We start from the raw sequence: 12,857 nt of genomic DNA, 5'->3' as shown, positions 1-12,857 counted from the left end.
CAAGACACTTGAAGAAAGATGCCAATCATATTGAGATAGCTTACCTAAAATGTTTCAAGAACTAGTGGTAAAAGAGGAATCTCTGAATATACTGCAATCCACTATGTATCAGTCCAGAAGGAATAGTGAATACAAGATTAGACTAATTACAGAGGGATTTAAACAATCATTCTCCCCGTGTTCCCTACACAAGTAGTGTGAGAAAAAGCCTTCATAAGCGGTACAATGATGAGTACCCTCTGCCACGCATTTTACAGTGCTTTGTTGAATGTAGATGTACTTCGACTGGTCATGGCATACTCTTCCTAGAAAGCCTCTGGACTATGCCTGCTGCATTGCTCTCAGGGAGAACTGTTCTGTTTGTACCATCTGTTTTTTAATGACTGCTTTGCTTCAAGCAAACACTAACACACACAGGCACAAACTGAAACAGTCAAAAGCTTCCAAAGCTACAAGTCCTCTTTTTTTTGGACAATATGAGAAGAAATGGTTGGTGCATTATTCAAGTCACCTAAATCTATTCTAGACATATATAGAAACTGCTCAGTTACCATATTACGAGAATTTTAGGAACATCTATAACAAACAAGGAACATTTTCTTTAGGTTTGCTACCATATTCAACTAAACTATATTAAACATTGACCAGCATACAAAACTGTAAATCTGTAAAAAAATATTGCTGTACCTTGACATACAATTACCAATATTCCAGTATAAAAAATATATAAATAAAAACAAAATAAATATATTTCTTACCCTCATCAGCTGGCACTTGTTCATCATCCTCATCTTCATCCTCATCATCATCATCATCCTCATCTTCATCATTATCATCAGACTCCGATTCACCATCTTCAATTCGAGAAGCTCGCATTGCTTGCTGCAAAGATCATATATGTAACTCTGTTCTAAAATAACATAGTAACACATCATATTACAACAAACAACAGCTTCTTCAGTACCTGTTTTGCCAGACATTCTTCATCAATGTAACTATCATCAACAACAGTTGGTACAGGTACAATTCCAAGTTCTACACACTTCTTGTAATGTGCCTTTGATTTCATATGTTTTGTCAAATTTCCTTTTGTTTTGAAACTGTAAAAAGTTATATTTGCATAAGAATACAAAGTAATTAAAAAGGACACAAACTGAAGCAATGGGTCTTCAGGCATATGACGAATAAATTTTGATACATGTTGTAAACATTATTACCAAAAGACATCTGAAATCTCACATCTATTGCAATACCTCAAGCAACGAGTAAAGCACAGCCATCATGACTACTCTACATATTACTGATACTACCATCAAACTTTCAGTAAACAGGTTAACTGTTCAGCTTTGTTTCCTTGAAAATAAATAAAATAATTATTCTCACCTGAAATTACAGTGCTTGCAGGTGAATGGCCGGACATCTGTGTGAGTGCGAATGTGCTTCTTGAGCATAGAGGGCTTCTTGCAACGGATCCCACATTCCTCACACACATAACGACCACGGCCTAAAATATGTGTTAGTGAGAATTATGTCCTCGACATTGTTGTTCATGTTAAGATCATTCCAAAATTCTGCTTACCTCTCCCTCTCACATATGTATATTCTTCATTAGACTCAAAGCCCCCATCAAAGATTTTAACCCTCCTTGGTGGCTGCTCACCACTTTGTGGACCCTACAAGATGCAAATGACAGCAAAAAGTATTTGTACTGTTTGTACAGCCAGACCAAATGAAGTATGTAGCTGCAATGACAAAAATTATATTTTGAAACTGCTTGTAGTGCAGCATGTTCAGGATGTCTTTCTTATTGATTTGTATCCCTTTTTCATCAAGGATAATTGTATGCATTAAAAAGGCTACACTTTATGCTCTAGTTCTACCTTCATTGCCAAGGAAACACTTCACTTGGTCAGGTTTTAACACCTGCAATACACTTAACTACAATAAATTGATCAGTGAAAAATTTATTAAGAAGATAAAATACTTTTTCTGCAATGATTTCTGAAGAGCACAGGAAAGTTAGATACTATGTTGTCACAGCCTTTGAACAGCGAGTGCAATACCTACTTCTTGTCCACTGGTGTTGTTCTCGGAACTATTTTCTCCATCATCAGCATGTGTCTTATCTTCAGATGTACCTTCATCACTTACATCTTTCTTTTCTTTGTTCTTCATCTGATTCAAAGTTTTATTCTGCCAATATGATGAATGGGTCATAACCAATGCATGCTTTTGTGAAGTTCTTGCCACTGTATACACAACCGGTCTATGACGTGAATCGTACAGTGCCATTGCCTTGCCAGGCTCTAGACCAAGAGGATTTGGAGCAGCCTCTGAACAAACCTGAAATAAAATGACACTTGCTATTCAAATTCAGGAGGAGATAAAAGTTATATTTATATAAATTATTATATACTGTTCTTGAACGATTTTACATAAATTAAGTAAAATTGTTTTGTAAAGCTTACCTTCCAATTGGAGTACATTGACAGCTTCGAGTGTTCAGGGCTGTGTAGCACATACATAGGTTGAAGCCTATTCAGAGTGCAATAATATGAACGAGCTGAGCATTTTAGGCCCAAATATGTGTATGCATGTCCATTCAAGTACAACTGTCCATACGACTTTTTTGGTCGTGGGGTCTCTGGGCTTACGAGAGGCAAAACTGGTGTCAACCCCATACCGTGTACCTTCTTTGGTGTAAATGTCCCTGGCTTCAATGGTAACGATGTAGGCCTAAGAAACCGTGGACGATGAGAGCTATCAGAATTTCCACTCTTTCCATTTCCATCCTCATTATCTATACTTTTTTCGATATCTGCACTTTCTGTTCTGCCACCATTTTCTGGTTTTGCAGGTGATAATGAACTTTCACATTTAGAGCCCATCACAATACTGTCACTTCCTGGAATCACATATAAATATAAATTACTGAAAATAAGGAAATAAATCATGATAACATAAAATGAATACTGTAAAATTATAATACGTGATACTAGTATCACTGTCACTAAATTTGTATCAACTCTTTCTCATTGGTGCTAGCTATTAAGGTGACCTTTAATAACAGAGACATTTTACATTTTTAGGGAGTCTTAGTTCACTCTAAAATGTTCCTAGAAGCTAAACAATTTTTAATACAAAAATGGGTCTTTTGTCATTCAGTTATTTATGAACATATTGATAGTTAAGCCTGGTGGTAAATACTACTATCTCAATACGATGACTAGGAAACTTTCCCAGAAAAAAATCACCCTATCAATGGGTCAGACTTGCCTGTGATAAACACCTTCAACCACTGGTCAGCAGTAATAAAGCCTCTGGCCACTGCTCATGAGGAACTAAGCTGAAGCAATTCTATCAAACCATACTTGCACTGAGAATGAACCCAAGATCTAAGTTGATCACACCTACACATTGTCAAGCCTAAGTTGGCTCATCCTCTCAGCTAGTTCCCATGAAACACATGGTACTCTCCTCCTCCCAGTATTTGAAAAGCTGTCACCAAGGGCATTTAAATGGTTCAAATACAGTATATTTATGCTGTCAATGTAAACTTGTCTTCCACTTGTATGAGAGAAAACTGCATGAACTATATGCAATTAAACCACGAACTTGGTTGATTGGTTGGTTTTTGGGGAAGGAGACCAGACAGCGAGGTCATCGGTCTCATCGGATTAGGGAAGGACGGGGAAGGAAGTCAGCCGTGCCCTTTGAAAGGAACCATCCCGGCATTTGCCTGGAACGATTTAGGGAAATCACGGAAAACCTAAATCAAGATGGCCGGACGCGGGATTGAACCGTCCTCCTCCCGAATGACCACGAACTTAATCATGGTCCAGACATGCTCTTGGATACTAGTCAATCCCACAACGTTATAAAGACAATATCATTTGTCTGTTGCGGAAGAAAGAAAAACATGAAAGAAAACATTTAATAATAATCTGATTGCTGCAGTGTACGCATTACTCCAACAGCCAATAAGTTTATAAGGTATCAGAACGGTAGGTAACAACTAACTGTTACCACCAAATGACTAACTTCTTATTTTCTGAATGGGTTGGAGGATTATGGCAGTAAATCCATGTTTCATCACCAGTAACAATGTTATTAAAATAATAAGGTAGAACACTAATTTTTCGAAGCACCGGAAACATTTCATTTGAGTGGATACTGTTGTAATAATAAATGCCAGAGGCGCTTTCTTATATTTTGTTTACCACTGCCAGTTTCAAGCAATGATTCATTCTCTTTTGATTTTATGTGTAATTTGATCCGACTTTAAGGTGTTGGATGTTGTTTTTAGAATTGTGATCTATTTTATTTCTATGTTCTAAATGTTCATTTAAAATGAGATTACTATTTCATCTAAGATGTTCGTGTGGATCCCATTTTTGGTTCTATGAAGAATGGGTTGAGTCCAGAGGCGTGCACTGAGCCTGTATGGTCCACCCGGGACCACAGAGAAGACTACCGGGCAAGCCTCGAATCACACTGCCCGGTGTCCCGTCATGACCCCGAGTCCAGCCAGGTGCCCATCATGCGGCTGAGCTTGTCAGCAAGCGGCACGCCTGCCACACATCACACTGTTGTGTGGAAGTCTCTGTGGCCCATTTGCAAGCAGTTTTTTACTTTGCACAGTATTTACTGACACTGTACTTCACCTCCGGTGTTACATTAAAATAATTGATGGCCGTAACATGAGTAACAAGATTATTACTTAAATATCCACTGCTGCTTTTAATTGTTAAATTGACTTATTGTTACACGGATGTGAAAAGACTTTGTACCTCGTGATACAGTGAAAATAGTTAATTTTATTAAAGTATTATTATTATTATTATTATTATTATTATTATTATTATTATTGTTATTATTATTATATTATATCATATCATAAAGGGTCTAATCACAGCGTCTTGCACCGAACTGTCTGCACAGGGGTACATTTGTTGGCCACACACAGACAGGGGCCATGGATATTCCTGACAGATTCTGGAACCATCTCCAGTCTCTGCCTATGCATTAGTGGAGACGCGACATTGTGGCTACCACCTGCAGTTCTTGAAATAACCCATTTCGGCTCATTAGCTGGTCATGCACATGTAGATTTCTGCAATAATGGGCCAGATTACATTCTTAAAATCAATAAGTTTTTCTGTAGTTTTCATGTGACATCAAGTTCTAGTTACTTACAGTTTGGCGAAGGAGTGGAGCAATGACCAAGTCAAAAAACTTATAAAACTGTACCGCAAAGGAACTTGCTTGTGGAAAATGAACCATGAACATTACGCAAAGAAGAATATAAAAAGAAAGGTATACAAAGAGAATGCTGAAACATTTCTGTATGACGTTCCAACTGGGGAACAAAGTGTAATAAAAACTTATCTAAAAAATTAGAGACCAAGTTTCGTAAAAGAGCTCAGAATAGTGTAGGCTGTAGAATAAAACAGAAAAAAGAAAGAATGAAGTGTATAAACAAATAAAAAGCTGCTCGTACCATGTTTATGGTAGTACTATGCATTGATGTGTTACTTCCTTTATTTTGCATTACGAGTTACTTTTCTTTACAATGAATCAAGAACGCCATGTTCCTATACTATATCAAACCTTCATGATTCTCAAAGAAATGCAGATGATTGGTTTCATATTTGGTGGTAAATTTGATGCTATTATGAATTTTATTCATTTGTTGGTGAAATTCAATTTACCTCATGATTGTTTCCATTAAAGAGAGTGAAGGTAACATCAACATAAGGTCAGGAATGAAAAATTTATTTTCTAAGTGATTTAACAAAATATTTAGCTGTGTGTGCTGTCATACAATTATTTCATTTTCCAAGGGGAGAGAGACCTGCAGAATGATGGGACCACTATTGGAAGCTGCCTCACAGGAACCCTGGTAATTATTTTCTTAGATCACTTACAAAATAAATATTCAGAGAACAATCCTCATCAGCTGATAAGTCACTTACCAATATTATGTAGACAATCCTCTCATTCTCTTTAATGAAACGATGACAAAACTAATGAAGTTAATCAACAAATGAATAAAACCCATATCGGCATCAAAGTAACCATCAAATATGAAACCAACAAGAGCATAAGCTTCTTGGACACATTTCCATTTTGTAAACCTAAGACAAGCGACTGCATGATGCATAACTCATCATGGCCACCACTAATACAGAAAACAGCATATTTTTCAAACCATGATAGAATGTGTCATTAGCGTTCCACTGAGCAAAGAGGTCATGAAGACAGAACTGGATACAATTAAAACTCTAGCTATGAGTAACAGCTAAAATCCTGATACAGTCCATAAAATATACAGAAAGTAAATCACTTGCACATCTGCAAACAAAAGTGAAGAGATAACATTAAGAAAGTAGAAAAAGAAGAAAAAAATCCATTATGTTACCATATATGAGGAAATACTTCCCAAAAAATAAGTAACACATTTCACATTATCACTAATGTTAAAATTAGCTTTTGCACATAGAACAAGCTAGGAATGAAAATAAGATGCAGAATAGACAAACCTCAAAAATATAGACAATCAGGAATATGCACAATTAAATGCAGTGACTGTACCTATTCCAAATTGAACGAACAGGATGGAAATTTATTACAACATACAAAAAAAGATATAAATAAAAGCGAAATCATCATCTCCACATTAAGTACTGCATCTTCAGGAATATCACTTTACAGAAGACATATGCACTAATCTTTCAATTCTTCATAAAGCTGATAAATGAAGCTACATGAACATCTTATAGGAAATAGAAATCTACTCACTCTTTTTGGCGAGAGATAATTAACAAAAACCAATCCTCAATTTTACACATGATATAAATTGATTTTCATCATAAATACAAGTTTAATAATGGACTGTATCTGTGACACATGTATAGAATATTGTAACAGACAAGCTCAAATGCAGCAAGACAAAGTATTAGATCATAATTGAAAAAATAACATTTAACAACTGGTAATGCAAATAAAAATTAAACTTACAACCAAAAATAGAATGCTGTAAATAAAACATAAAAAAGTAGCACTGGTGGATTACAACCAAAAATAGAATGCTGTAAATAAAACATAAAAAAGTAGCACTGGTGGATTATTATTACAACAGTATGTATTTCATACAATTTGTCAAGGCTGTAGAACAGTATACGTAAGAAATATTTAACTGAAGCTCAGATCTGAAATTAATACTTGAGAAACAGTATTACAATAAACTGGTCACAGCTTTTATTTCTCTCCTCGTAAAATTCTTGATACCGAATAATCAAACAGTTACAGAAAACTGATATGGGCTTAAGCTTTTGGCTACAATGCAATACTGAAAGATTTAAACATAAACAGATCACTGTTATTTATCCATGAGTGAAATCACATTATTACACAAGTTTTCAGGAAAAAATTTTACAATGTTGGGATACACGATACCTACCAGCCACTTCTACTTTCTCAGAGTCTCTTTGGTAAAATGATCCTATATTAAGAAATAGACTTCATATTTAATGCATTTCTTGTCAATAATTTTTCTATTGATTTTAATGGCAATTTAGCTCACAACTTAGTTAATGTCTTACATATTACAAAATGACTGAGTATAAACTTTTTTACTATTATTTCCTCTAAAATTTTATTCAGCACTGTAACTATGGGTGAAGCTTCAACTTAAAAGTAGCAATATTCCAGTTAGAAATTCACAGTATCTTGCTCAATTGGGATGCAGCAACTGGATTTTATTTTTAGCTATGTATTGCATGAAATTGTGTGAAACATGCTTTTCATGTTTTCACCCCAATCTGATCAGTGACATCCCATGGAACCTGTAGTTAAAGATAATTGGACACCTACACTACTTCTATATTCTTTAATTATCAACATTTAATTGGGTTTTCTGTGTTTATCATTTAGGATTGCAGAATAGTTTCCTTGCAACAAAATTTCTTCTTTCACATTGCTTATACCTTCAGGTTATTTTAAGTGCAGCATTGAGTTTTATTACTTTAGATTGATCTTTGGTCGATCAAACGAATTTTACAACAGATAAAACTACTTTCGCTTCTGGTACTGTGAATGGGGAAAATGTAAATTCCACCATGGTTCAAAGTCCAAATAAATTGTTGATCTCCCTATTGTAGGCTGTGTAAATCAGTTTATAGGCCAGAGTAAGGTAAATGCAATCACAGGCCAAAGCCCAGTAAAGCACTGATGAGGTGGTTGAGGGCAACTTCACTTTCATCCTATTAATACACAATGGACATTACTTTCTAACATTGTAGCTTAACATTACACTGCGAATGAAATCACCAGAGGCGGAGCAATGGCTCACTTGGTTAGACATTTAGTTCCGGTACTCCATACAGTTAATACTTTAAGATTGCTCTGAAATGTCCTTTAAGGACATTTAACATTAACAGCATGTTGAAGTAATACAGTTAGTTTCATTACACCATTCAAAGCATTTCATTATTTCAGAATAATGAGACAAATGACTATGCCAACAACCTTTCTCATTAATAAAGGCAACACAATTATCCATGAAGAACAGCGAAGTTCAGTATGCAGTTGCCAGAGGAAAATAATACAATTTTTGGCACAGAGGACAGCATCATAAACTATAGTTGGGGTAGCTCTTTACGCTGTCTCTTTACTAGTATCACCGAGCAAACAGAAGCTGGAAGCAGGAAAATCCATAACAATTGTAAATTTGACTTGGAACCAAATTAAGATTCACTTTTAGTCTCCACAATGAAATTACTTAACCTCATAAGTTTCTTAGCCTGTTGAATTAGTGACAAATGCCATAATACAAAATGTATAAAAATGAAAGCCCAATATTTAAACAAACTTATGAAGGCACACTGAATGGCAGCTTGCTCTAAATGTACAAAAATTTAAGTTAAAACAGATGAGTAGGGAAAGCAATCCTGTAATGTTTGAATACAGTACTAGCGACATGCCACTTCATACAATTACATCAATTAATTCTCTGTGTGACATTGCAAAGTGACACAAGATTGAATGAACACACAAAGTCTGTTGTAGGGTAGGCAAACTGTTGACATCAATTTACTGTGAGAATTTTAGGAACTGTAGCTCATCTATAAAGGAGGATGTGTGTGTGCGAAGAATGTATCTGTGCGGCAGAATCTTTAGTACTGCTAGAGTGTTTCAGATCCACCAGGATGGATTAACGGAAGACATCGAAACAATTTAGAGTTGTGCTACTAAATTTTTTGCTAGTAGGTAGTACCCAACGATTCTAGAAATGATCCACAAACTCAAATGGAAATCCCTGGAGGGAAGAGGACATTCCCTTTGAGAAACACTATTGCGAACATTTGGATAATTCTCATTTACGACAGAGTGCAAAACAGTTGGACTGCCACCAATGCACATGCCACATCAGGACTACATACACAAGATAATGGAAATCCAGGCTCATATAGAAGCATATAGACAGTCATTTTCCCACTTTGCATTTGCAAGGGGGGCTGCAAAGGGAATAACTAACTGTGGTACAAGGTATCCTCCACCATGCACTGTATGGACTGCTGTTTAGAATGTACCTAGAATGTACACAGATATCTGTGTAGATTCATATTTTGAATGTGAAGTTAGCAACATGTATACTTCAAAGTACACGAAATTAAAAATTTTCCTAGGTTTTTATGTAGTTTATCACAAACTACTTAAAATTTTGTGTGATAATGTAACAGTATTAAATTTAGCATACATTTCTGTCATTTATACTTTTTCTGAATACGTTTTATATCTGTCCACAGAAAAAGTCTGAGAGACACTATATTCTATTGGAATTCATACCAGCGGTGAATAAAACAAAATATCGGCTAGTGGCAAAGAAAATCTGATCTTTACTTACAAAATAAGTAACTAAATATGTTTTCTGTCATCAACTTATACTACGACCTCAACTGTTGTAGAAGATCTGTACAATCTATTGATTTTACCATTAACTTAAAAACAATCCACTAAGAATTGCTTTTACATACATGTCCAAAATCGTGTCTATCTGCGACTCAGCATCTCGGCTATATGGTGAGTAGCGACTTTCCTTTTCATAATACTGTTATTTTTACATGTATGTGATAGATATTTAATTAAAAGCTGAAGAGGCAGATAATACATGTTTACATATTAAACCTTTGTCGCCCCCTTTCTCTTCCTTTAAAGTAAATCATTCACGTAAACATTCCACATTATTTGGTATTTAACAATTCGATAAATGTCTCTCCAGCAAAAATAGATGAAGTAATGCTGACTAAAAAGCATATAAGCTCACTGAACAAAATCTCAGTCCTTCCATTAAGAAAGCAGATTTGTCACTTTTGAATGCTGTAGAACTGGTACCAGGTGGTCATATGACCCTCAACCACCAACGTAAGTCATGGAACTGAGGTGGTGTGTACGCACTAGGCAGTTGTATGGAATCAATATAGTAAGATGGGTGAATGAGAAGACATGACTGAATTGCAGGAACCACACTGTTTGGTCTACTAGATCACATCTTAATCCCATAGAAAAATGTCTGTGAAGTTAGCAAAACGTATACTTCAAAGTACATGAAATTAAAAATGTGTGAAACATATCAACCAACGTCCCTGAAATTTGGAATTTCTATGGGATCTGATCAGCAATTAGTAGCTTGAGCTGGATATGGCATACTTAAGTAAACTTGTGAACACTCTTCCTCACAGTATTTTGGCCATTATCCAAGTCTAGAAGTGCTACTAACATGGTATTAGGAGTATGTCTTTTATACTGCCGGGTCTGGGTGCTGACGAGTCCTCTCCATTTGGCTCGGTCCTCCCACCACTTTTCTTCCTCCACTTGCTGCCAGCTCACACCTCTCCTTTCTACAGATATTCTCACTCCCGTTTTGCACAATGTTCTTGGGTGCCCTCTAGGTCTTTTTCCATCCATCTTTAGTTCTTCCATAATTTTGGGAAGTTTCTGCCCACGCATCCTCTTAACATGCCCATACCATCTTAATCTCTTTTTTATTTCTTCTCTCATACTTTCTTGTTTAAGGTCACTTCTAATCTCTACATTCCTTACTCTGTCCATTCTTGTTTTTCCTTAACCACTCTGAGAAATTTCTTTTCCCCTGCTCGCAGTCTGCTCCAGTCCCTTTCTGTCATTGTCCATGTTCCTCCTCCATAGGTGACAATACAGAAGTAATAACTCTTATACATAAGGAGTTTTGCTTTTTCTGAAACTTCCTTATTCCAAATCAGGTGTTTTATTGTTTGGTAGAAATTGCCTCCCTTCTGTAACCTCCTATTAATTTCGTTGGTAATTCTTCCATCACTAGATATTTCACTCCCTAAGTAAGTGAAATTGTCTACCACTTTGAGGGGTTCTCCATTCAAAGTAATATCCCGTTGAGCCCTACGTCTCTTCCAAATACCATTACTTCACTCTTATCTTTAATTATTTTTAACCCAGATCTTTTCATTATTTCCTTTCACACATCAAGTAGTAACTGTACATCCACCTTTTTATCGCCCCATATTACCGTATCATCTGCAAAACTCATTTTTTGTCTTTTTCTTTTACTATATCGTTAACTGCCCTATTCATTACCTCCACAACAACATTAAAAAGCGCAGGAGATATAATACTTCCTTGTTTAAGTCCTTGTCTTATTTCGAAGTATATAGAGTTCCTCAATGGTGTTCTAATTCTACAATTGTGTCCTCTGTACATTGTCTTTATTACATCAATGTGTCCATCTTCATCTAATGTATTCATCAGTACAAGAAGATAAAATGAAATGGACTAAAAATAACCTAAATATTGGTACCCTTAATATATTAACCCTCAATGGAAAAATGGAAAAAATGACAAATGTACTAACAGAGAGAAAGTTAGGTATTTTGGGATAAGTGAAACGAAGTGGAAGGGAAAAGGTGACAAGAATTAGAGAGGAGGGGGAGAAAAAAATAGCAAACAGCTGGTTTATGAAGAGAGAAAGTCATGTTATTCCCAGATACAGTTGGGATGGAAGAACCAAGAGTATAATCAATTTTATTCTAGTAGGTAGGAAATGGGGAGAGAAAGTAACAAATGTGAAGGTAATTCCAAGTGTGAGCGCAGATGGAGACCATAGATTACTGGTGAAACAATGGAAAATGAATCAGTGTGTAAAAATTGAAAACAGAAGAAAGTGACGATGATAAGGGATTGGAAACTGAAGGAGAGTGAAAGTACTGAGAAGTATAGAGAATTAATCACACAAAAATTTCTAAAAGAAGTTTTCTGCAATGTAGAAAAAGAATGGAGTTTATTCAAAGACACTTTAATCGAAGCAGCACAAAAAGTATGTGGTAGAACACCTGGAAAGGAAAAAGTGAGACAGACATGTTGGTGGGATGATACCACAATCCAAGCAGTTAGAAGAAAAAAATGGAGCATGGAGAAAGTGGTGGGAAACGAAAAATGACGAGGACCATAAAAGGAACATAGAGGAAAAGAAGAAGTGCAAAGAAATAGTGAAAACACCAAAGAAAAAGGCATGAGAAGAGTTTACAAAACAACTTGAAGATGATGTGAAGAGCAATAAGAAAATGTTCTATAAAATTATGAAAAATAAAAGGAAGGCTTCTGAAGTACCAGTAAAAATGGAAACAGAGGATGGTACTGGGACTGAAGATCCATGGAATATAAAAGATCTCTGGAGAGAACATTTTAAGAAACTATTAAACCCTGAGGAGCAGGTACACAATGAAACAACAACTACTGGAGAAATTGAGAGAAGATGGCAAGCAGAATTAGGACAAATTACATGGAAGGAAAGGGTGATAATGGTT

The 12,857-nt window shown here is 35.7% G+C and overlaps 1 protein-coding gene across 1 annotated transcript in view; it reads right to left on the bottom strand.

Annotated features, from left to right (window-relative positions):
* The window catches only part of LOC124775396 (transcription factor HIVEP3), a 121,244-nt gene that overhangs the window by 33,950 nt on the left and 74,437 nt on the right, over positions 1-12,857 (bottom strand). The window contains exons 9-14 of the mRNA XM_047250233.1: positions 2,469-2,905; positions 2,068-2,343; positions 1,580-1,673; positions 1,384-1,504; positions 965-1,100; positions 759-882 (exon numbers count right to left, since the gene is read on the bottom strand). Of these exons, the coding sequence (XP_047106189.1) occupies positions 759-882; positions 965-1,100; positions 1,384-1,504; positions 1,580-1,673; positions 2,068-2,343; positions 2,469-2,905 (1,188 nt within the window). The remainder of the gene's footprint in view (positions 1-758; positions 883-964; positions 1,101-1,383; positions 1,505-1,579; positions 1,674-2,067; positions 2,344-2,468; positions 2,906-12,857) is intronic.

This window comes from Schistocerca piceifrons, chromosome 1, assembly GCF_021461385.2.
Source record: "Schistocerca piceifrons isolate TAMUIC-IGC-003096 chromosome 1, iqSchPice1.1, whole genome shotgun sequence".
In the NCBI taxonomy this organism is placed as follows: Eukaryota; Metazoa; Arthropoda; class Insecta; order Orthoptera; family Acrididae; genus Schistocerca; species Schistocerca piceifrons.
Note: the sequence above shows the minus strand (reverse complement) of the source record. Positions and strands in the feature narration are given on the sequence as shown.